Source organism: Penicillium waksmanii, assembly GCF_028829765.1.
Source record: "Penicillium waksmanii strain IBT 27052 chromosome Unknown utg000005l:1.0-5232799.0:1.0-5237142.0, whole genome shotgun sequence".
Lineage (NCBI taxonomy): Eukaryota > Fungi > Ascomycota > Eurotiomycetes > Eurotiales > Aspergillaceae > Penicillium > Penicillium waksmanii.
The window spans coordinates 2,986,824-3,010,854 of record NW_026643252.1 but is presented as its reverse complement, the minus strand read 5'-3'; the positions used below and the strand labels follow the sequence as shown (position 1 = coordinate 3,010,854).

Below are 24,031 nucleotides of genomic sequence, written 5' to 3'. Positions count from 1 at the left end.
ACCTCCCGCGCCGAGTGACTGCGCCCAGAAGCGCTCGTCTAATTGCGGGGATGGGTTCGCAGACAAACCCTCCAATCGACCACCGTGAGGACGATCACGACGAGCCTAACCCTGATGCATCGACTGTACCTCCAGACTCCACTCCATCCTATCCCGATGGCATGAATCGCACACCCAGTCCAGAAGGACACCGACCGCCATTACCCCCACGGCCGAACACACTGAGCCTGTTGAATGACGAGGCATCCCCCCGGGCACCAACTCTCCAAGCGGAGCCTACAACAGCCGTTTCTCGAGCAGATGCAGGTCCTCAGACACCAGACGCAGCAAGCCCATATTCAAGTCTTGCTGTTCGAGGGCTGTCGCGGGGTCTCAAGGCGCGAGCGAGCTTGAGCCAGCTTACGAGCCCAAAGAGCAGTGACGCGGGAGACTCCGCCAGTATTCGAAGTTCCATACAAAATGGCGACCTTGGAGATGTGGATGCTATGTTTTTGGACTTCGTTGCGACTGTCCCGGCAGGCCCGGCAGACACTACCAGTCTACTGCATTTTCCCGAATTCCCGGCTGATGATGTGAATGACGAGGAATTCCTTGGCGAATTTGATCCCATAGGAGAATTAGATGAGCATGCGGGAAATGAAGGTAGGCATATTTATTTAACAATAGCCCAGGCTCATCAGGCTGACACGATACTTACTCATCCAGACTTACTCCTCCAACGATGGAAGGCGAAGCAAAAACACTACTTAATTCTATCGGCTGCCGGTAAACCTATCTGGACACGTCATGGCGACAGTGGGTTGATATCAACTTATGTTGGCGTCATCCAGACCATTATATCGTTCTACGAAGACTCAAACGATCGCCTGCGAGGTTTCTCAACGGGAGACACTAGATTTGTCATACTGACTCGTGGATCTCTGCATCTTGTTGGCATCAGCCGCATGATGGAAAGCGATAACCAGCTCAGACTCCAGCTGGAGGCTTTGTATATGCAAATTCTTTCTACCTTGACACTCCCGTCTCTCACTTATTTATTCTCGGTTCGCCCATCTACGGATTTGAAGCGACCCTTACAAGGAACTGAGACACTTCTATCTTCGCTGGCAGATAGTTTCACGCGTGGATCACCATCTACCTTGCTATCAGCATTGGAATGTCTCAAAGTTCGCAAAGTCCACCGCCAAACCATCAACAATGCACTTCTCAAGACAAAAGCCAACAACTTGCTTTACGGCCTGGTTGTGGCTGGTGGGCGTCTTGTCAGCGTCATCCGGCCAAAGAAGCATTCTCTTCACCCCGGTGACCTTCAACTTTTATTCAATATGATTTTCGAGGCTGATGGAGTTAAAGCTGGTGGTGGCGAGAGCTGGATTCCCGTCTGCCTCCCTGGCTTCAACAGCAGTGGCTACCTATATATGTATGTCAGCTTCCTCGATCTTCGTAGTGATGTCGTGGAGAATGAGGATATCTCGAAAGATGAATCGGTTGCTATCATTCTCATCAGCCCGGACAAAGAGAGCTTTTTCGAGATGCAAAGCATGCGTGATTCTCTTGTTGAGGTAAGTTCCTCACCACTATTTTGGCCCTGTCATGACTATACATTAACCTCCTTTAAAGCAATTACAAAGGAACGGAAGTCTCCAAGTCATCAAGGCCGCAGTGGACCAAGGGCGGCCAGTGACTACTGATGTCGTTCCGGGTACAGTGCTTCGCCATTTCCTATACAAATCGCGTGCCAACGTCCAGTTCACCATGTCATCATATGCTCCCGAGTTCACTTCGGTATCCAGACGGCGAAGGTTAGTATCTTGCATTAACGAATCTCCAAAGTCTATTAAATATTTGAAATCCTAACAATGTCTACCCCAGATTGATGTCTACATACAACAATCTTCATGCCAGTATCCACACCAAGAACACACATGTCAAAGTTCATCACTGTGTCTCTCGATCTGCAACCTCCTTCGCATGGGTGACTCCTGTGTTTGAGCTTTATTGCATTGCTGAACCGAGCGCGAATCGAAACGCTTTGGTCCAAAGTGCCAGTAAAGTTGCCCAGTGGGTTAAACAAGAAGAGGAAAGGCTATTTATCATCGGCGGTGCCGTAAGTTTCCAACCCAAGAACAACAACTTGTTTGTCTTTGATTTGACCTGAAGTAACCATCTTTTAGGTCTTTTAACCGTAATCAAAGATCTGAGAAAGTTATAAATCTACATATCACGTACATAGATGTACTTATGCTTATATTATACCCAACAACAAAGTTTCAATAGAAACCACTCAGTGCATTCACTATTTCCAACTTGAAGGTTGGACTTCAAAATGTTGCTCAATATCTATCCATGGATGCCAGTGTTCTGGAGTAACTTGCAATTTTTGACAAGCATATGGCTCAGAATGCATATCTAGTCGATGGAGTCATCCCGAAGGTTGAAAAGCTGGCGCATGATCTCGCCCGACTTGCTGCGCAGTGCGTCATGGTACATAGTGTTGGTAATAAACTGCTTAGTGCCCTTGATCTTGGCGGCAGTATTGGAAGCCAGATCAAAGTGCACATACATATCATCGATGTACGTGGCCGCGTAAACGGGCACCTCGTTCTTGGCTAGCTGTGCCTCATCATACAGGGCAGGCCAATCACTTGTGGTAGCGAGAATATCGGCAACCTCTTGGACTTGCTTTAGTTCTGTGTATGATTCAAACATGTCCTTGAAAACCTATGAATTGATAAGGTCAGTTCTGTTGGCTGGTTGACTCGACGCGGCTGTTCTTACCATCTCTCCGGTGAAATAGATCTCGGGTTGTGAGTCAGAAATCTGGAACTGTGGACTTGCTGTGCGGCGTCTGTCCGCCGCCCAGCGTGATGGTTTTCTGTATCCCATTATTAGAATAGCGAACAATGCCGGAGGTCTGTCTTCACCCACCCTTGGCAGTAGATTGACTCGTGCAAAACGGCATAAATAATGTTCTTGTCCATCCCGCCGTTCCCATCAATTATGGCGAGGGTAGGAACAGTGAGAGACCCGAACATCTCCAAGTCATTCCAGGCTCGAAGGACAATTTCTACAATAAAGTGAGCGGTCCATTTCCGAGATAATATCAAGAAAAGCGAACATACCATGTAAAGAATCGAGACCACCTATTCCACATTAGAGACCCACACATATATGAATAGAAGGGTTGGAGTCCTTACCATGAAAACCGAACATAATACCAAGCTGTTGGAACCGAGCTGGAGTCAACCATCCGCTTGGCAACGGAACTTTGTTTGTCGTCAAGTACTGCATGATCTTCTTGACTTTCTGAACATCTTCGGGGAATTTAGCGTAATAGGCTTGGTTTCTTTCCGCAACCTTTTCTGCTGGGTTGTCAATAACTTCATGGGCGCTTGCTGGCAGATATAATCACTCACCGTAAGTACGCGAGTAGACTGGGTCTGGCTCGCTCACAAGAGGTGGCAATCCGCCAGTAAGAAAAGCTTCTCTCAGACTCCCCGGGCTTTATTGGAATAACGTCAGTAAAAATATTCCACTTATTTAGTCCCAAAAATTGTATTGACAGAACTCACAACTTGGACAAGTAAGTGGCAGCGCAGAAACCACCGAAGCTTTGGCCAATGATGCTCCATTTGCGCTGATCCTCAGGATAGTCATCGGTCAAACACTGACGGATCGCTTCACAATCACGAACGATGTTATCGGCTCGGAAGTGCTTGAGATACTCGGCCTGCTTGATGGCGTCTCCCTGGCGGGCAAGGGTTCCGGCTGTGATAGTCGAGCTAAGGCCAGTACCTCGCTGGTCAAGAAAAAGAACCTTTTTGAACATCTTTTGTCAGCCAATATCTCTCTCAATAACTAACTCTTGAGCGCGTAGAAAGCTCCAACCCCGTCCACGTGGAGAATCAGCTTACTTGGTATCCTTTGCTCAGAGCGGGTTCAACCCAACCGTAGTTCTGCGGGGCACCACATCCAAAGCCGGGGCCACCTTGAAGATAGACTAGCCAGGGTAGCTTGCCCTCATCCTTGGTGGGTTCAACTGGTTTGTTGAAGCGAGCCACGCTTCGTGCAAACAGCCTCAGGGTGGTCCCATTTGGCTTGCTGTAGTCGACAGGGACATCGAAGAATAGCTCGGCGACGCGCAGCTTCCCTGTAAATTCGATCAGCGCCCAAGCTTTCTTTATCTTCCCCCTATATAGAGCCGATTGACGTACCGGACACGTTATGGAACTGTCTCTCAATCAGCTTGGCTGCCATGATTGCGAGTCGTTGGTTGTCCGAGAGTCCGAGGGTTCGGAGTGGAAAGTGCAGAGTGGATCGACAGCGGAGAAGCGCCGGCCCATCGCTGCAACCTCCAAGCATCCCCCCCCCCAGCCTCGTTCCTGACACGGCCTACCACCAATCATTACTTTGGGACTATCCTATCTGGTGGACCCAACGCATCAGGGCTTATTTATTACCCGCTATTGCTGATTTGGGGAGGTCCAGCCGGGGTATTTTATCGAGCAGATCCCGACTCACAAGGCTGTCATTCAGAGATCCTATGAAGATCGGCATATATATATCGACACTCGAACAGCTTTTATCTCAAACCGCTGCCACCCCAACAATTCGAACCTCGGAAACTTCCTCACATACTCAAAATGGACGAGAAGATCATACAAGACCTGTGGAAGGCCGCCCAGGGCCCCTGGGAATCCGGCGTCCTTCCGAGTACTGAGCAGCTTAGCCGAGCTAGGAAGTCCATTCCCAATACGCTACCTGCCACTGGTTCTCGCTTGGACTCCGTGCAGCGACATATACTGGAAGAAATTGTGCCAGCATTCAATGGAGGAAGCATCAGCCCAAACTACTATGGGTTCATCACGGGTGGAGTTACACCAGCTGCATTGTTCGCTGACAATGTGGTATCAGCCTACGACCAGAATGTCCAGGTACATCTCCCAAATCATTCAATTGTCACAGATGTTGAGTTCAACGCTCTTGGGATGCTTGCAGACCTCTTCCGACTGGAACGGTCCACATGGCAGAATGGAACATTTACAACCGGAGCTACAGCCAGCAATATCCTGGGCTTGGCCTGTGGCCGTGAGTTTGTCCTTCAGAAAGCAGCTCAGCAGAATGGGTCGCAGGTAACCAGTGTTGGAGAGAATGGCTTATTGGAAGTTTTGCAAGCTGCTGGACTCTCGGGCATCCAAATTCTTTCGACGATGCCGCATTCCTCTCTAGTCAAAGCTGCTGGCGTTTTGGGAATCGGCCGAGCTAATGTCCGCAATGTGTGTTCTGCTGATAATGTCCTCCTTTTCGATATGGATGTTCTGGAAAAGGAGCTTGCAAGGAAGGACAAAGCTACTATCGTTGCGATTTCTTGTGGAGAAGTTAATACTGGTCGGTTTGCTACCTCTGGAGCGGAGCAAATGAAAGAGATCCGTCGACTCTGTGACAAATATGATGCATGGATTCACGTTGATGGCGCCTTCGGCATCTTTTGTCGAGCCTTAGGAGACACTGCAGAGTTTGCAACAATCAAGAAAGGCGCCGAAGGAATAGAACTGGCAGATTCGATAACTGGCGATGGCCATAAGCTACTCAATGTGCCCTACGACTGCGGCTTTTTCTTCTGTCGACACCACGACCTAGCTCCCCAGGTCTTCCAGAATGCAAATGCCGCATACCTGTCGGCAGGACATTCTGAGGGACCTTCTATCCCTTCTCCTTTGAACATTGGACTGGAAAATTCTCGTCGGTTCAGAGCCTTGCCGGTGTACGCATCTCTGCTATCATATGGGAGAGAAGGATATTCTGATATGCTACAGCGTCAAATTGGCCTCGCGAGGGCTGTCTACGATTGGATTTACGATTCCCCAGCATATATTGCTCTTCCAGAGGCGACTTCGAAGCCAGAACTTTTGGAACAGACTTTTATGAGCGTGCTGTTCCGGGCCAAGGACGACAACCTGAACAGTGAACTCGCAAAGAGGATTAACGAAACGTCGCGCATGTTTGTCTCAGGAACTAGCTGGCAGGGCGCTCCGGCTTGTAGAATCGCCATTTCCAACTGGAGGGTCGATGTCGAGCGGGATACTGCGTTGGTAACTGAGGTTCTAAACCAGGTGGCACAACTATAATTTCTACTAATTCCTGTGATCGGGGCAATACACATATAGCTATATCCTGTCTGTTACTATTGTGTCCAAAGGAGTAAACTTTGAAGCCACTAAGGCGAAACCAAATTAATGCAATGCCAAAATAATTTGTTTTCTGTTGATCACCGGCGACGACCGGCACCTCCCATATTTTCAGCCCGCTCGGCCATACTAACCACCTCGCCAATACCAGCCTCTTCTTGCTCGTCCTCCAGGGCCATGATCTCTTCACGACTATCCCACCATTTCTCCTCTGCCATGTCGAAGGCCGCTTTGCGCAACTCCTTGATAGTCTTACCTTCAACCAGTCCCTTCATAGTGAGGGCTTCAATTCCAATCTGTTGCCATTCATCCGCGGTCCGACTGACGAATTCTCGCAAGCTCTCGAAGGGGCGAGGGAGTGGTCGGCTGTCCTCGACAGTTGGCTCTTGCTCATCAACCTCGAGTTGTTCCATCTCTTGCGTAACCGATGGCACGGTTGCTTCGGCCGGAGGGGTATCGATAGCCATAGAATCGCCCTCTCCATCATCCATATCGTCGTCTTCATCTTCATCGTCTTCATCCATGTCCTCATCGCTGTCCTCTTCGTCCATGAGGTTCCAGTTCTCGGGCTCTCTGTAGAAGATTTCCTTGACGCCGTCCATCTTGCCCAGATCAATAGAGTACATATCGTCGAATGTAAACTCGCGATCACCCTTTTCAAATGTACCACCGTAGATGAAGAGGGTATCATCTTGCACAGCAAGTTGGGCATTGAATCTTCGGTGTGGCATCTCAAAGCGAACGACTGCGGGCTTCTGAGGTTCCTCAGGCTCCTCGGCTTCGGGAGCGCTTGGTTTCATGAAGTCATCATCATCGTCATCACGAAGACCCTGCTTGGTTTCCAAAGCCTTAAGGTTGTTCAGTAATTCTTCCTCATCCGCCTTGCCTCTATTACGAGACTTGTTAGCCTGGTTCGCCTGCTTCTTGCCTGGGGCACGAGGACGACGCAGGCCGAGCGGGAAGAATCGGTTTCGGTCTGTTGTCCAAGCGAACAATGTATCAAAGAATTCACTGTCGATTCCTTCTTCGGTTAACTCAACATCGTGGACACCACCGAACATAATTCCACGACCCTTATGATAGGCCATTGTTGTTCCCGCGCGTGAGGGGTTGGGTGTATTGGCTGGCTTCTTCCTTCGCTCCCATCGAATTGTAGGGGCAGCAGATGATGGCGCTTCAGGACCAGGAGGTGTGAGCCTTAAGAACCATGTATCCTGATGGACCATGGGCCGCAAAGCCATCTTCTGGGGACCACCCTTGGATTGCTTGCCGCCTCCACCTCCGCCACTGCTGACCTTGACTCGTGAGTAGCCACCGTAGATGACCGCTCCCGTGTCATGTGGCAAGAAAGAGAATGAGGATCGCGGATCTGGCTTTTGTGCCGCGGCATTCAGGACAGGGTTGTGCCAGGTAAATTGGTTGCAGTCATAGATCCACAGATCTTGCAGATACTTTGTCTGCTGGGAGGTGTCTTGGAAACCTCCAAAAAGAAGGATATAGCTCTAAATTGCATGTAAGCAGCTGTACTGATATATGGATCACCGTCTCTGATTTAAAAATGGCCACATACCTTGTAGTAGGTCATGCGGTGACCACTTCGAGCCGGAGGGCCCTTGCCCTTGGTCTCGAGACGAGTCCATTCTCTAGTAGCAGTATCTAGGTGCCAGAAATCGTTGTAGTGGTAGAATGTGCCCTGCTTGGGCGACGAGAATTCACCTATTCATGGTTAGACACAGGCCACAGATCAGAGAGAGGATATCATATGAAAGCTCTGATCGTACCTCCGAACAAGTAAACTCCGCCTGTATTACCTCCACGGCACCAAGCATGACCACTCCGAGGCAGGGGGCTGTTAGGACTGGTGACCTCTCTCCACTCTCCACGATCAATCAGGTAAACGTAGAGATTGTTGAAGAATGTCGCAAGTGTTCCGTCGTAGTACTCGCCGCCAAAGAGTAACAATTCATTGCGGTTCGAAGGCGAGGCAAGTACCGTGGCAGAGGATCGTGGTGCCGGAGGCTCTGACACGACTTCGGTAACCTTTAGAAATCTGGCTTGCTCCTCGGCATACTGAGCGAGGATAGAATCCAGGTCGGCTTCCTCGGCATCGCTGTCCGCATCCTTGTTCTTGGCCTTGGACTTTTTCTCGGTCTTAGCAGACTTCTTAGACTGCTTGGCCGCAATTCGATCTTTCTGCTCCGCGGACTTCTTGGTTTTCTTACCCATGGTGAAATCGTGTTTCTGCACAGGATTCTTTTTTTCCCTTGAAGTTCAACGTCTTTGGGCCGCGGGGCATAAAAAAAAAGGGCGTTCCCCACTTGGATAGATAGGGCCCACCCGCGGTTCTCTATGGGGGTCACTTAGGGAGCACGTAGGGCCTTCATTATGCGAGATTTTTTTTTTTAAAAAAAAAAATGATGTGGTTTATTCTAACACGATAGTCTTTGCTAATAGATTCTCTTGAAACCAATTCCCATTATTGAGGTGTCTTTGTTCCCATTATTCCTGAATTCTAATGCGGGCCAGCTACAATCAGTGCTGACCGCTCACGTGCCCGACGCGTCCCAGTTGAGCGCGACAGCGCGATCAAGTCCGATAACGACGACAAATGACCCAAGGCCAAGGCCATGATTCAAATATCACCCCATGACGAAAAATAACTTGGCCTCTCATTTGAAATGGCTGCTGAAGCAAGGCCCCTCTCTGTACCCATCGCTAACTGCCGAGTCCCCTGTGGTTGAACTACCTACTACCCGCTTTTCGCAACAACCTACACCACCGGAAGAATTCGAGAATTTGGACGAGATCTTGGAGGACCCCGACGATGTGTCAGATGAAACCATGGCACGATTAATGCTGTGTCCTTCTTCTGAAAGCAAACCTCGCATGCTTAGCCAGGCCGACAAAAAACACGATGCGACGCCTTCGACCTCAAAAAAGCCGTCCACGGCACGCAACATGGCTGCAGGTACGTTTGCCGCTATGCTACGGGTATAGTTTTGGATTTTGTTAACCACGATATGTTGCGATTGCAGCAAAGTCCCACCTCGAGCCACAGCCAGCTTCCTCTTTCAAAAGTTCTCGACCAAAAGCCACCCCGCTCAAGTCAGAACGCAAGCTCGCGACATCGCCATTCGATGCAATCGAGTCCATTGATTTGACAGGAGAAATAAATCGTTTCCTTCCTTCCTCGGCAACAGCTGACTTTGGCGAACCGCGTCGTTTATGGACCGAGGGAGCTGCAACACAAGATGCTCCCCCCCGAGAAGCGAGGAAAGAAGAGGAAGAGCGAAGAATACACATCGGATCTGCTTTCACCGTCTAAGCACTCCACAAAGATTCGAACACCTTCCAAGGCAAACAAACCACCTATCTCTGGCAACACCATTGCAGAATTGCCCGCAGCGTCCAGCCGAGCCGCTCTCTCTCGTGGTACGAAACAGCCCAAGCAAGTCATCGCTGATTCCGACGAGGACGACGATGATCAATTCGATAGTTGGCTTGGTGCCGAAGACGTTGATGATATGATTTTCGACCCAGAGCCGGCGTTATACCCAATACTTCCTAAACTGAGCTCCCAGGAAAGCCAGAAGTCGGAATACCACAGCACAGCTTCACGACCTTCTCCCAGCAATGCTCTGCCACCGCCGACGCGGGCCGAGAAGAAACCTTCCTTGCCGAAGTCACAGAACCCAGATCCATCGCCTACGCCGAAAGCACTCAGTTCACAGCAAAGGGATCCGGAAATCCTGAAATTTCTTGCTCTTCCCTCGACATCACTTGCCCAGGCCATATCCAGCTTGAAGGCAACGCTTCAGAAGAATGCGGAAATCGTTTACGAGCAGGCCATGGAAGGTCGGACAGCACCGGACTTGATTGCCGCGAACAAGAACCTGGTCACTCAGATACAGTCCATTGAGTCTTTGAAGACCAGTCAGGACTCCTACAAAAAATGCCTTTCCCGCAAAGACGATCTCAAGAAGAGCCTCATGCGCGTGATCTCCCAGGGCATCGACCCGACAACAATGCCCGAGCTAGCACAAAGTCGAGCCGTAGAAACCGAGCTGGAGAAAATCGAGGCCAATATCCGCGAGCTTCTCCCCAGTTCCAGGGTCTTCGATATTGCGCCGGCATCTGGATCGACTAATATCGAACCTCCAACGACGACTTCGCGTACGGAACTGAACCACCAACCCCCTCCTGAGGATCTGTTCGATGATTCAATTATTTCAATCAACTCCCCGCCTGCTCCACCCCGTTCGGTGTATCGAAGCGAGCCCCCCCCCGAGGGAACAGTCTTCATTTGAAAATGTTCGAGAGTCGAGAGACTACTCGACCGAGAGGCCTCACGATAAACAAGACAAGTTTGTTGCTCGCAACATGGGCTCACCACCATTTGCGACCACAATGGATTTTGACGACTTCGATTGGAATGCCAGCGATGATGAGATACTCGAGGTGGCAGGAAGTTTCGACGATCGTGCGGCCTCTGCTCACGAACCAGAACCCCCGAACCGGAAAGTATTTGCGGAAACATCGGGCAACTCATCTCGCACGCCGGCCCCAAAGAAGTCACCAGGCCGTAGCACGTTCTGGTCTAATCACCCTTGGTCTCAAGAAGTGAAAACGGTTCTCAAGGATCGATTCCATCTCCGCGGGTTCCGTCCGAATCAGCTCGAAGCAATTGATGCGACTCTTGGCGGAAAAGACACATTCATCTTGATGCCCACAGGTGGGGGCAAATCACTATGCTACCAACTACCTTCTATTGTAATGAGTGGAAAGACCCGTGGCGTGACGCTTGTGGTTTCGCCGCTGTTGAGTCTGATGCAAGATCAAGTGGACCACCTGCGGAAGCTGAACATCAGTGCCTACCTGATGAACGGCGAGTCTGACAGATCTGAGCGATCATGGATTCTTGGTCAACTGTCAAATGCTGGGGGAGAGCGTCTGGAGCTGTTGTATATCACCCCAGAGATGATCAACAAAAACCAGACGCTCGTGCGAGCTCTAGAGAAACTTCACCGTCGGAACAAACTCGCACGATTGGTCATTGACGAGGCACACTGCGTGAGCCAGTGGGGACACGACTTTCGACCAGACTACAAGGAATTGGGTGAGGTTCGGAACAAGCTTCCTGGTGTCCCAGTTATGGCTTTGACTGCTACTGCCACTGAGAATGTGAAAGTGGATGTGATTCACAATCTGAAGATGACCGGATGCGAGACCTTTTTGCAAAGCTTCAATCGTCCGAACCTCACATATGAAGTGCTTCCAAAGGGCAAAAACGATGAAGTCCTCGCCGGTATCGCAGAAATTATCACCAAATCCTACCGCAATCAATGTGGTATTGTCTATTGTCTGTCGCGCAATACATGCGAGAAAGTCGCGAAAGATCTTCGTGACAAGCATCACCTTAAGGCCAACCATTATCATGCAGGTATGAAATCAGATGAAAAGGCCAAGGTGCAGAACGAGTGGCAGATGGGCGAATGCCAAGTTATTGTTGCCACGATCGCATTTGGCATGGGAATTGACAAACCAGATGTACGATTTGTTATCCATCACAGCATTCCCAAGAGTTTGGAAGGTTACTACCAGGAAACAGGCCGTGCTGGTAGAGATGGCAAGCGTTCTGGTTGTTATCTTTACTACGGCTACAAAGATGCGGCGACCCTTAAACGAATGATTGATTCCGGCGACGGCAATTATGAGCAAAAGGCCCGACAGAAGCATATGCTCCGTAATGTGGTTCAGTTCTGCGAGAACCGCAGCGACTGTAGACGTGTACAGGTTCTTGCTTACTTCAATGAATACTTCCGCCGAGAAGACTGTGGCAACGCTTGCGATAGTTGCAAGTCTGATTCGGTATTTGAGTCGCATGATTTCTCAAAGCATGCAGGCTGGATTATCAAAATTGTCCGGCACTTTCAAATTAACTTGAAAGAAAAGGTCACGGTACTCTACTGCGTGGACGTTCTTCGCGGAGACTTGAAGAAGGCCAAATCTGCCTCCCACAAGCAACTTCCCTGGTATGGCAACGGCTCAGATCTTGACCGAGGGGAGGCAGAGCGGCTATTCTACCGTTTATTGGGTGAAGATGCTCTCGCAGAAGACAATGTCATCAACGGGAAGGATTTCGCTGTCCAGTACATCATACTTGGCCGACGTGCCACCGAATATGAGACCGGGCAGCGGAAAATGATGTTGCAAGTGCGCGCATCTCCAAAGAGCAAGGCTCGACCTTCGAAGACGACACAGAAAGGGAAGTCTGGCAACCAACCTCATCCTCAGTCCACCATGGTCTCGTCTCCTGTCCAATCGACCAATGATCGCCGCCAAGCGCGTACCCAGAAACGAAGCATTCCCGTGAACGAGTCTGACGATGATAGCGATGGGTTTGAACCAGTTCGAGTAGCTGGTGGGACCGGGAATCATAATAACCGTGAAATGGGACCCCCGATTACGAGCGATCAAAGATTAGATCGACTTGACCATCTGCATCGAGCGGTAGTGGAGGATTTCGAGGTCACGGCAAAGAGATATCTTCAGGAGGTAAGTACTCTCCTGCTTTGTTCTGATTGCAGGGCTATCATTGGCTAACTCTTCATCAGATTGTTGTTGAGAAAGGCCTTCGTTCTCAACCATTCTCAGACCAGCAATTGCGCGAGATGGCCATCTCATTCCCGAGAGGTAAGGGCAGAAATGGCTTGCGAATTGAAATAATACTAATGGATTTACGCAGACATCCAGCAACTCTCCGCCATACCAGGTATTGACCGCGACAAGGTCACTCGATATGGCCGTCAGATTTTGAAGCTGGTAGACAATGCCAGGCGACGATACCATGAATTGACACAGGATGCGGAAACCAGCGGAATTGTCCCAGACCCCAATCATCATAATGTCATCAATCTCAGCAGCAGTGACGAGTATAGCGATGATGATTTGTTCGCGGATCAGGCATCTAACTTCGATCTTGATTATCCCGTTCAAGACAACACCCAAGATGTCACAAGTCGCTATTTTCCCCCTCCACCTTCGCCCGGCTTCGACCCTGGCGACGACTTTGGGGCAGGCCCTTCTAATTCCAAGGGGAAACGATCCAATTACAAGCGAGCCCCACGACGCAAAAACGGAGGCTCCGCGGGCAATTTCAAGGCTAAAGGTGCTAGGTCAAAGGCCAGATCTGGTGGTGACCGACCATCCAGCCGGTCAGCATCTGCGCCTCGCAAGACCAGCAAAGCGAAAACCTCCAAATCCACAATTGGAATGATGCCCATCTAAAGTTATTTTGTTTTTTTGCGAAGTGATCATGATTCGACGCGTGAAGCATCTATCGGCGTTCTACAAATTACCCAAGGGCTACGTTTTCATTACTGCGCATGAATGAAGGCGTGCATGGGATATTGTTTCATTTTTTTCATACATCATTCTTGAATTAGGATATTAGTAGACATAATGTCATCTCTTTCTCTGCCCTGAGGGCAACCACAATAGATCCTCTCTTTCCCTCAGACTCATAAGGAGCGGCTAAAGTCGATCAATCGCAGACGTCTTGCATCTCGTGAGTGGAATTGAGCGACTTTAGCTCTCACAAGAAATCGAGATGCTGCCGAGTCGCGCTTTAAATCAATATAGGAGAAATCAGCATCCAGAAGAGCATCCAGCAATTCGTGTAGCTCGGTGGCGGCTGCCTGCCGTTTGCCGGTAGGGTTGGAACCATCAGTGCTTGGGCGAAGAAACTGATCAATGCGCTGTTGGCTGCCTAGATCCGGCTCCTCCGGTTCCTTCTGCTTCTTGGGCTGCCCATGCGCTGTGTAGCCAGCTTTCAAGGTCGCATCTGACACTTCCAATTCATCGCCTACTGTTGGCCCGCCAAGGTCCTCGGCGGCCAACATTGGAGCCAGGGTATCGTCGATGAACTTGTCAAGAGACTCCTTGAGCTCGGCAGACGCGCGAGTCATTCGTTTGTTTTTCTTCTTCTGCTCGCTGATCACTTCTTTGGCCACCTGCGTAGGCGTTTGCTCTTGCTTTCGCTCGTTGGTACTGCGAATTCTCTGAATTCTTTCCCGGAGTCCGTGAGCAATAGCTTGCGAGTCCTGCAAGTTGGCATTCTCTATACGCAGACGGTCACGGTCCGCTGACAATTTCTCTGCGGTCACGGAGACGGAGATCTTGCCCTCTTCAATAAGCTTTCCAGTTTGCTCGAGTGCCAACAAGGGAGGTAGGACCGAGTCAGTCGTTGGCAGCTGAGCTTCAGTCTTCAATAATGACTCGTACGCCCTCTTGGCTTGACGTGCTTGTTGCACGCGTACCCACCGGTCATCTCCGCCATCCAAGAGACCATGGGAACGAACCTCACGGAGCTGTGATGGATGTTAATTAGGATTCCGATAACCAATTGTCGGCAGGCATTTCGGGGTTCCACATACCTTTCTGAGCTCTTCCTCCTGTCGGCGAACCTGGTCCTGCAGCTGCAGTAATGTCCCATCTAACCGTCGCGCATAGGCATGCAGCGCCGTTGCACTAAGAGGCTCGTGGGCGGCCTCCTTCTCCGCGGCTTGACGGTTCTGGACAAAATTTTCGATGTTTGTTACCACCGAGTCTGAGACTTCCATGACTGATTGCTCGGTAGTCATTCTGGGGGAGAATCGAGGAAAGTCATGAATGGTATTCAATATACCATGGGGTATATCTACAAATACAAACGCGGCGCGGCCAACAACATGGGCAACACGTGACTGATTAGCTCAGCCGATCACACCTCACCTCACTTCACCTTCGCACTTGCTTGCAATCTCCCATCGACTGACACCTTCAACCTGTTTCCCCCTTCTCCCCCCTCCTCCAAGTATTTCATCCTTGTTTCCTTTCGCTCAAGTCGACTCTCGGAAGCGTTTTCCCTTCACCTTTGCTTCCAAGGCCGCGCCCACGTTTCCCCCTTGATTTCCTAGCTCCGGTACTCTCCTTTCCCAACGTCGCATCCACGGCACTCCACACCACACCACACCTCCCTCCCACCCATTTCCACCGAAGTCTTCCCAGACCCCCAAATCCTTCCTCGTGAAGCTCAGATTCTGCTGCTTTGAGGTCCCGTCCATTCCACCACTTGCCCGGCCATCTCTTTCTCCACAGCACAGCACATCACAGCACATCACACCAGCTTTCCCCTTCGTCGATCGCCAATCACCAGCACCAGCACCAGCACCTTTCCCTGGGAACCCCTGGTGTACATAGACGATCATAAAAAAAGAAAGCAGACTTCCATTCTTGACACCGATCTTTCACGTAAGTGAAAACAGGCAGCAGTACAGAATGTCGGCCTCTCCATCCAACCTTCAGTCGACCAAGCGTCCTCTTGAGGATCCTTCCTCCCCTCTCTGGCCCCAACGACCAGCCCGATGCCAAGCGCCCGGCCCTGGATAAAGTAGTGAAGAACGACACCGACGCCGAGGCGGACGTGTCGAGCAACCAGATTCCCTCCATCGAAGACACCAAGGATATCCAGGGTGACACTGTCGTCCCTGACGCCCCTAACGGCAAGCACGCCGACACCCAGCCGATCCAGTCAACTGCCTCTCATGGTGAACGCGCTGGCTCCCATTCCGACCAGCATACCCCTCAGGACGAGACGAACTGGATCCACATCCGCGCCGTGATCTCCAGCCCGGAGGCTGCGACTGTGATTGGAAAGGGAGGTGAGAATGTTTCCCAGATTCGTCGTCTTTCCGGTGCCAAGTGCACCGTTAGCGACTACTCGCGGGGTGCCGTCGAACGCATTTTGACCGTCAGCGGCCCCCAGGATGCCGTAGCCAAGGTAAGTCTTATATTCATCTCCACGAGCCTGTTGGATCTCATGCTAATTACTCCTACAGGCATTTGGTCTGATCATCCGCACCCTGAACAATGAACCCCTCGACTCCCCTTCCACTGCCCAGTCTAAGACGTATCCTCTGCGTTTGCTAATCCCGCACATCCTCATCGGCTCCATCATCGGCAAGGGTGGAAGCCGCATTCGTGAGATCCAGGAAGCTTCCGGTGCGCGCCTCAATGCGTCTGACGCCTGCCTTCCCTTGTCAACTGAGCGCTCCCTCGTCATTCTCGGTGTTGCCGATGCCGTGCATATTGCGACCTACTATGTTGCTGTCACCCTCGGCGAGCAATTGACGGAGCGATTCGGTGGCCCGGCGGCCTCGGCCTACGCCACTCGTAGTGGTGGCCCTGCTGGTGCCGTTCCCGGTGGCATGCAGGTCGTCCCTTACGTCCCGCAGCCCGCTGGTGGCCAGTATGGTCATCCTGAAACATTCAAGCGTCACCACCCGCACCCTAACCGCGCCCAAACCGGTTCTTACGGCGTCCCGTATCTGCACGGTCAAGCGACTCCGGCCCCTGTCGGCCAGCCAGCTATGCCTTACGGTGCTCCTGCTCCCCACACCCCCTATTCTGGTGGCGCCCCCCCATCAGCCTGCCCCATACGCTGGCGGGCCACAGCCTACCCCCGGCCGTGGAGCCCCTGCCCCTGCCGCCCCCGCTGGTGGTGCCATGCCTGGCCAGCCTCTGACCCAACAGATCTATATCCCTAACGACATGGTCGGTGCCATCATTGGAAAGGGTGGCGCTAAGATCAACGAGATCCGTCACCTGAGTGGCAGTGTTATCAAGATCAACGAGCCCCAAGAGAGCAGCAATGAGCGTCTGGTAACAATCACTGGTACCCAGGAGTGCAACCAGATGGCTCTATACATGCTCTATTCCCGACTTGGTTCGTCTTTTACCCCAGGCCTCCCATGATCATCCTACTCACTAATTGTTTTACAGAGAGCGAGAAACACCGCGTTTAAGTCCAGCTTTTCCTATCTTGGGGGCCTATCCGGCGTCATACCCAAAAAATCCACGGTGGTTCATGACGATTCCGTTCTTCGTTTTTATCTTTCAATTTCACATGGGTGTCCCTTTTATTGGCCTCTTCTCTTCTTGTTGTATCTTATTTGAGGCGAATGATTCGATCCGGTCTCCTAATATCCAATCCCATTTTTTCCCACCCATTGCACATACACCTTCCCAGTAGCCCAGCTCCAATCTCTTCCTTCATCCGTCCTATCTTTCCACCAGTCACCCTCACAGCAAAGAAGAAACCAAGAGACCACCACACCCCTGTGAAAGAACCATATCACGCTTCTATCATCACCATCACCCTCTACAACAACCCAGTTATCACCCCAACAATCCGATAACTTAAACCTTCCTGAAACTAACATGTTTGATCTCCAATCCAGGCACGGGGGGCAACATCTTCTCCCGAACCGGCGCAGCGCTCTGATGGAACTGCTCCGTCTCCTTGGCCTGCATATGAGCTTCGACCGAGTCCCACCCGATAGCCAAAAGATGCAAGACAGCACGTCCACTCGGACTCGTTGCATGCTGCACCGTGCTAGGACGATCGACATGTCCCATAGTCCACGACCGTGGCCCACTAGTCTGGGGTAAGTGCTCGATTAGCACGATGCGAAAATTGATCAGGTCCCAATTCAACTGCCGAGTCTCTTTGCCAGTCATCGAGCTGGGGAAAGGTAGGACACAGATTTCCGTAAGCGGGTTTGCGGTAAGTGTCCCCGTGCTGGAAATCGGTGGGCTAAGGGTTGTGTAGAGGGCTGTCGGAGGCTGGGTCGATGGTGCGAGGAAGGGTTCCAGAAGAGCAAGGGTGGTTGAGCATCGGGCATCGTCCCATTCTGAAGGCCTCGTGTTAGTTTTGATTCCCGTACCAGATGTAATGGTTCTGCTTGATGATTGATCATTGGCGAGATCGTATAGAGTGCTAAATTGACCCCCCCCTTTTCACCATTTGATAACAATCACAACTATCACTGGAAAAGCAACGTACCCACAACCCAAACAATTACATCCTCGTCTTCTACCACACGGCCCCAGACGGAACTCCTGTGACCACTTTGATGTTTAGTCGTGCGGAAGACGCCCATTAGGTCGCGGCCCTCTGCGCTGTCTGGGTCTTCAGGCCGAACCTCGGGTTGCACCATGAAGAAGATGAATTGGCTAATGGTTTGCGACATGGTAAGGGTGCATGGATATTGGATATGGTAAGGTACTGTACTGGGACCACTTCTGCTTCGGAGTACATGCGCAGTCTGGCTACCAGAGTGGGTATAACCATGACCCTGAATCTAGTGCTTAGGTACGAAAGCCATACGGTTTAGAAGCCCGAAATAGTAAGGAATTGAGTTGGACTGATGTCACACCGCGAAATGATGTCAGTCAATCCGTTCGTCATTAAGCCATGCTAATCGATAATCAAACACACACACAAAAAAAAAAAGCTGGACTATGTACATCTCTTTGGGAAAGAGGTTTCTTCAACTCCCTTCCGATTAAAGCACGCCAGACCTTGTACTAAAATAGATTCGTCCAAATGCCATTCATTTCCACATCTCTCACACACATGCTTTCTGTTATTCTTCTTCGCCGGCACACCAAGAGTTCAAAGCTCTTATTTCTTGTCCACGACTACCCAATCATCATCCAGGGTACGTAGCTTGACATCTTTCTTCTCGATGGCAGACTTCAGGTTGCCTACCAAATGCCGGCGGTGGGAATTCTTCAACTTCCAGCGGGAAGTCTCTTCCTGCACAACGATCTGACCAACGCCCTCGACACTACGAAGGCGGCTGTGTTTCGCTGAGCCATTCATGCTTGCCCGGAAATTGACGCCACGTGAGGCGGACTCTGGTGTGTGATAGGAGCTACCATCGACAGATCCACGCGAGCCCGGGGTTGCGGGGAAACGACCCGCATTCTTACGGGGAGTGGTAAAGGGCGATCCTTCGCGGCTGCTGGACACCGTGGAGATGTCGACGCCAAGTTTCCGCATCTGAGCTTCGAGAACATCGATGTCACTACTCTTTCCCTCGGCCATACTCATCATGGTGGCGATAGTAGAGGCAACAGCTTCGACGGTGGGTCGCTTTCTATTTGAAGCAGATGTTCCATCGGTACGGGGGATATCTGCAATCTTGGCTCGTAGTAAGGACACGCCTTCTTCAAGACCAGCCATCTTTGCCTGTATCTCAGTGAAGTTGGTACGAAGATCCTGCTGGAGTGTAGCTTGTTCGGCGGAAAGAGGTGCCGCAATGATAGAACCGGTGTCGGTGTGCGCATCGAGAATCTTCCGGATGCTGGCAAACAGGCTGCGTAGACTAACGATATCCTTGGTCAATAGCTCGTGGCATTGTGCAAGCTTCTCTTCTACACCCTGCACACGTTGGTTGTGGAGAGAGGTGCGAAGAGCGGCAACAATCTCGTCAAGATTGGTGATATTCTGTAGAAATACTTCTTCGTCAAGAATATCGGACGGCTGTTCGCTCTTCAGAATTTTCACCCATGCGGCAACTTGCGAAGACCTAGAAGGCTGCTGGTAGAGCAGGTATGCATCCAGGGATCGCGCATTGATGCCCAACGTATCGACCATCGAGTTGATGTCGCGGTACAGACGCTCGATCATGCCTGGAACGCCAGGCTTGGCAGTCTCTCCTGTGTAGTTCTGGTGAGGGAGGAAAGGGTCGAGAGTTGCCACAGGTTCAACTGGGCGAGCCAGGTCCGCACGGAGCCGCTCGTCCTCATCGTCATCTGACAGGGAGAGGGCTTCTTCTTCCTGTTGTCGTTGTGCGGCCTGTCTGGCACGAATATTCTCATCTTGCGAACTAATACTAGCTTTGCGTAGCTGTCCACCACGCTGAGCCATCTGTGTTAACGAAGCTTTTCGAGTCGCTAGGGCACTTCCTGCCTCTTTGCGCTGTTCGGGCTTCTTTGAGAACATTGTGTTCCTCTGGGAGTTGAGACGAGTAGGACTGGGGGATCGATAAGGCTCGCGGTTGTTTTGGGCGACAGGCCCAGGAGGCGGGAGGAGTGGCTGCTTCGGAATTTCACCAAATAACTGTCGGGGAGGCTTCTGGCCTTCCTTGGGGGCGGCAGCCTTGGGGAAACCACTGAAAAGCCCACTGGTGGCACCCTTCTCTGATATGCCGCCAAACGAGCTCTCAGGAGAAGCCTCAGGGCTTGGGACCTTGGTCTCGTCATGGGTTATTTCTTCACCGCTGTCAGAAAAGTCGGATCCCTCGCCTTCAGAGTCCGCGTCGGAACCATCAGGGATCGGGATGGTCTCCTCGTCCTCAATAGGCTCAGTCTTCACCTTGGTAAGGAAGTCAGGAGGTAGGGGTGCCTCTTCGGGGGCCGCGGAAGGAGCCTCGGCCTTCTTGGGCTTTGACAGGAAGTCCGGCGGCAGGGGGGCATCGTCGGCATCCGGAGCTGGCTTCTTTGTAACGAAGTCGGGGGGGTAGAGGAGCATCATCAAACTTAGGCGAAGACTTCTTCTCAGCAAGAAAATCAGGAGGAAGCGGCGCGCCTTCTTGCGAGGAAGACTTCTTCCAAGTGGTGAAATCCGGTGGAAGGGGTGCATCCTCGACCGAGCTCTTAGATACGTTGGAGGATGCAGAGGTGTCGCCAGCTGCATAGCTCGCCCTACTCATGGAATCTGGGGGGTAGCGGTGCGTCGAAGGATGCATCGAAGGTAGGCGTGGAGACAGACTGCTCCCGTCTCGGTGTCGCTGTCTTGTCAGAGGGCGCCGACAGAGGACTAGTGACTTGGTTCTGTGTTGAACCAGAGATGGCCGTGGTGGAATTGTTGTTAGAGAATGAAAACTTCGACTTGCTTGTTTCCACCTTGGTCGACTTTGTATTCTCTGAGCTTAGAGGGCTAAACATGGATGGAGTCTGATTTGAAGGCTTGCCGAAGATAGAGAATGGTTCTTTGTTGGCAGGCTCTTCAGGTTCACTCTCATCGCTATCCATGGATTCGCTTGACGGACTGCCCTTGCCTGGAGACGAAACCATATCGCCAAACGAGGCACCAAACGAGAGGGCCCCAGTAGAAGGCTTGCTGGACTTCGGACCATCATTGACGGCAGTGCCATCTGGCTTGAAGGAAGACCCAAGGACGAAACCACCTGTTTTTTGCTGGCCAAATGGGTTCTTCGTTTCGCTGGCACCTGGAGTGGGGAATGGGGAATCGTTCGAAGGCTTGCCAAACGGGTTCTTAAGTTGGCTGGTCCCTGCTGATGGGAATGTCGAGTCACCATTGGGCTCTCCAAGCGGGCTCTTGGCTTCATTGGTAGCAACCGAAGAGAAGGGGGAGCTGACGGCAGGTTTACCGAAGGCAGAGGCGTTGGAAGATTTACCAAACCCAGATTCACCAGAAGGCTTCGAGAAGGCTGAATCGTTGCCGGGTTTGCTGAAGGGAGAAGGCCCAGAAGGTTTACCAAATGAACTTTCGCCAGATGGCTTCGGGAAGGCAGAGGCGTTGGAAGGTTTACCAAACCCAGATTCACCAGAAGGCTTCGAGAAGGCTGAATCGTTGCCGGGTTTGCTGAAGGGAGAAGGCCCAGAAGGTTTACCAAATGAACTTTCGCCAGATGGCTTCGGGAAAGTGGAATCGTTGAGAGGTTTGCCGAATGGAGAGGACTCAGAGGGTTTACCAAATGAACTTTCACCAGTAGGCTTGGAGAAGGAAGACTCCCCTGGCTTGGAGGTAGCGAAGCTTGAGAATCCGCCTCCGCCGCCTCCAGAGAACGAGCTGAAGCCACCGCCAGAAGACCCATCGCCAGTTCCAAGAAGACTCTTTGCCGGAGTGTTAGGCTGTCCGAAGCTAGGGGCCGATGCTCCGAAGCCCGACTGGCCAAATGCCGGCTGGGCTTGGGTGCCAGCAGTGCCAGCAGCACCAAATGTCGCTCCGGGTTTAGAAGGCGTTCCAAAGGACGGAGCTGGGGCGGATGGTTGTCCAAAAGCAGGAGCTGGAGTGGAACCTCCCATTGGAGATGAACTTCCGAAGGCCGGGCCCGATTGCTTGCCAAAGGCTGTTGCCCCCATGGTAGACGGGCTGCCGAAAGAAGCACCTCCAGCCGGCTTGCCGAAGGCAGAGACACCAAAGGAAGAAGATTGACCAAGGGAAGATTGGCCGAAAGCAGGCTGCTGTGGTGCCGGGGACGCCTGGGTAAAAGCAGATTGCTGAGGAGCAGGGGTCGATGTTGAAGCAGAAAATTGTTGGGCTTGACCACCTGATACAAGCCCCGAGTATGAGATCTGCTGCTTGATGGCCTGGTTGTAGATGAACCACCAAAAGCAAAGAACACCATCGTTATTCAGGAGAAGCAAACCCGGCAGAGGAGATGAGCTCTCTGGAATTTCCTCCTCTTGGCCTTGAATTGGTGAATAGACATTCTCAGTACTCGAAAGATCGGCGGCCAGGCCAATAACGGACGTCTCGTCGACTGAATCTCTCAGTGGGACAGCAGCTTTTTGACTATCATTATTGATCTCCGTAGTCGCGTACTGGCCGACAAGGCCTTTTGAGATATCGTCGTCGGCAAGCGGTTGATCGGATCGTGTGACAAGACCTACATCGGCAGATGCGGTAGACGAGACAATGAGGACATCCTTCAGGTGAGGTTGATAATCGCGGAGCCGGGTTATGAACTGGTAGGCAGGGCCTCGTTTCACGCGAAATCCGAGGGTCGAACACACTTCAGGCAATCTCTGGATCAAGAAAGGTGCACCCTTGCGTCTCGTGATGATGTATGGAGACGAGGGAGGATTTTCGCCCATATCATCAAGGGAATTGGGAGTGTAGATAACGAAGAAAACATCGTTCTCTAGCCATGAGATAGATGAAACTACAAGCGTGGTTAGTAAAAGAGCTCGAATTGTCGATCCGCAAATCAAGTCTCACCATGGCATTCACCCTCCAGATCTGCAGGCCGAGGGATTTCAGCCTTCTTGGTTCCATCAGCTGTCATTTGGTCCCCAGTTCCATCTGCCAACCCAGCCACAAGCTGCTTACCCTTGTTGCTCCAAGCAACGCAGCTGACACCATTCCTGAGAATGGGGCCGTTGGCTCCCGAGACCAAGTTGCCCGCCTTCAGATCAGCAACTAACAGTTCACCATTGACTGTGACTAGGGCGACGAGGTTGGAGGTGGGATCGGGATTTGGGACCAGAGCGCGAATTGAAGCGCCATTGGTTGAGACGGATAAAGCAGGTTGCGCGTTATCCTGTGTAAGGCTTGTTGTTTGGAAGACCGAAATCTGAGAGCCATTCTCGGTGGCTAGGATTAACGCGTCGTCACTCGCGTTGAAAGCGATGTGTGTCGGGCGAGAAGGTAGCGGAATGGTCGCAAGAGGTTTCAACGACTTCGTCTTCACTTTCTCTCCCTCGTTCGATGCCTCGATTGATTTTCGAATCGATTCGGTGGTTGCGACAACTAGCGCATCGGGTCCGGCGGCAACTGCAAGGCCTTTGCTTTGCGCAACGGCCAAGAGAGAACAGGTCGAGGAGGGAAGGGCATCGGCAGGCCAAGGGGTGGGGAGGATGCGGATATTGCAGTCGCCGGCGATACCTTTGAAGCCAATCTCCTATTTTAGATATTAGCTTGAAATCCTCTCGATGCATCAACTTCGAGAGAGCGCGACATACATCAGTAAAGACATCTGAGAGCTCCGGGCCAAGCTCCACCTGCGCGCTCCCTCCAGCCGGGTTCGAGTTGCCGAAGCCGCTGAAGGCCATTCTGAGTTGATTAAAGTCACCTGAAACTGAACGAGAATGGTCGCCTAGGGGTGAGCCGGTCTTAGAAGCATTGAGTGATGGAGAGCTCGGCGGCGTAGGTGAGAAAGAGCGACGTTGGAGCGTTTGAGGACTCCGGTTGAAGAGATGTAAGGTACGCTGGAAAATCTTGAGATCTGCCTCTCTCTCTGACAAAGAGAAGGCGAATGGAAGTTGAA

The 24,031-nt window shown here is 51.6% G+C and overlaps 10 protein-coding genes across 10 annotated transcripts; 4 read left to right on the top strand and 6 right to left on the bottom strand.

Moving 5' to 3' along the window:
- Positions 1-50: 50 nt before the first annotated feature.
- N7481_006031 (guanine nucleotide exchange factor MON1) lies at positions 51-2,183 on the top strand (the record flags this gene model as incomplete). Its single annotated transcript, XM_057265250.1, has 5 exons — positions 51-642; positions 706-1,562; positions 1,621-1,802; positions 1,873-2,107; positions 2,175-2,183. 5 exons carry the CDS (start codon positions 51-53, stop codon positions 2,181-2,183), a joined length of 1,875 nt encoding a protein of 624 aa, XP_057122970.1.
- A 226-nt stretch (positions 2,184-2,409) lies between these two features.
- N7481_006030 (proline iminopeptidase) lies at positions 2,410-4,257 on the bottom strand (the record flags this gene model as incomplete). The annotated part of the gene is made up of 9 exons (XM_057265249.1): positions 2,410-2,721; positions 2,779-2,875; positions 2,929-3,067; positions 3,123-3,143; positions 3,198-3,362; positions 3,417-3,502; positions 3,573-3,817; positions 3,915-4,150; positions 4,215-4,257. 9 exons carry the CDS (start codon positions 4,255-4,257, stop codon positions 2,410-2,412), a joined length of 1,344 nt encoding a protein of 447 aa, XP_057122969.1.
- A 386-nt stretch (positions 4,258-4,643) lies between these two features.
- On the top strand, positions 4,644-6,128 carry N7481_006029 (pyridoxal phosphate-dependent decarboxylase family protein; the record flags this gene model as incomplete). The annotated part of the gene is made up of 1 exon (XM_057265248.1): positions 4,644-6,128. One exon carries the CDS (start codon positions 4,644-4,646, stop codon positions 6,126-6,128), a length of 1,485 nt encoding a protein of 494 aa, XP_057122968.1.
- Positions 6,129-6,268: 140 nt separating this feature from the next.
- Positions 6,269-8,414, bottom strand: N7481_006028 (putative Kelch repeats protein; the record flags this gene model as incomplete). Its single annotated transcript, XM_057265247.1, has 3 exons — positions 6,269-7,690; positions 7,759-7,904; positions 7,970-8,414. 3 exons carry the CDS (start codon positions 8,412-8,414, stop codon positions 6,269-6,271), a joined length of 2,013 nt encoding a protein of 670 aa, XP_057122967.1.
- A 420-nt stretch (positions 8,415-8,834) lies between these two features.
- Positions 8,835-13,475, top strand: N7481_006027 (uncharacterized protein; the record flags this gene model as incomplete). The annotated part of the gene is made up of 5 exons (XM_057265246.1): positions 8,835-9,179; positions 9,389-10,361; positions 10,462-12,743; positions 12,803-12,881; positions 12,934-13,475. The coding sequence occupies 5 exons, from the start codon at positions 8,835-8,837 to the stop codon at positions 13,473-13,475; spliced, it is 4,221 nt and encodes a 1,406-aa protein (XP_057122966.1).
- Positions 13,476-13,708: 233 nt separating this feature from the next.
- N7481_006026 (uncharacterized protein) lies at positions 13,709-14,830 on the bottom strand (the record flags this gene model as incomplete). Its single annotated transcript, XM_057265245.1, has 2 exons — positions 13,709-14,557; positions 14,624-14,830. 2 exons carry the CDS (start codon positions 14,828-14,830, stop codon positions 13,709-13,711), a joined length of 1,056 nt encoding a protein of 351 aa, XP_057122965.1.
- A 45-nt stretch (positions 14,831-14,875) lies between these two features.
- Positions 14,876-16,982, top strand: N7481_006025 (telomere maintenance protein PBP2; the record flags this gene model as incomplete). The annotated part of the gene is made up of 4 exons (XM_057265244.1): positions 14,876-14,928; positions 15,543-16,008; positions 16,067-16,582; positions 16,656-16,982. The coding sequence occupies 4 exons, from the start codon at positions 14,876-14,878 to the stop codon at positions 16,980-16,982; spliced, it is 1,362 nt and encodes a 453-aa protein (XP_057122964.1).
- A 444-nt stretch (positions 16,983-17,426) lies between these two features.
- Positions 17,427-18,259, bottom strand: N7481_006024 (uncharacterized protein; the record flags this gene model as incomplete). The annotated part of the gene is made up of 2 exons (XM_057265243.1): positions 17,427-17,920; positions 18,073-18,259. The coding sequence occupies 2 exons, from the start codon at positions 18,257-18,259 to the stop codon at positions 17,427-17,429; spliced, it is 681 nt and encodes a 226-aa protein (XP_057122963.1).
- Positions 18,260-18,693: 434 nt separating this feature from the next.
- N7481_006023 (uncharacterized protein) lies at positions 18,694-20,658 on the bottom strand (the record flags this gene model as incomplete). The annotated part of the gene is made up of 1 exon (XM_057265242.1): positions 18,694-20,658. One exon carries the CDS (start codon positions 20,656-20,658, stop codon positions 18,694-18,696), a length of 1,965 nt encoding a protein of 654 aa, XP_057122962.1.
- A 62-nt stretch (positions 20,659-20,720) lies between these two features.
- Positions 20,721-23,816, bottom strand: N7481_006022 (FG-nucleoporin NUP159; the record flags this gene model as incomplete). Its single annotated transcript, XM_057265241.1, has 3 exons — positions 20,721-22,927; positions 22,984-23,665; positions 23,727-23,816. 3 exons carry the CDS (start codon positions 23,814-23,816, stop codon positions 20,721-20,723), a joined length of 2,979 nt encoding a protein of 992 aa, XP_057122961.1.
- Between the last annotated feature and the right edge of the window lie 215 nt (positions 23,817-24,031).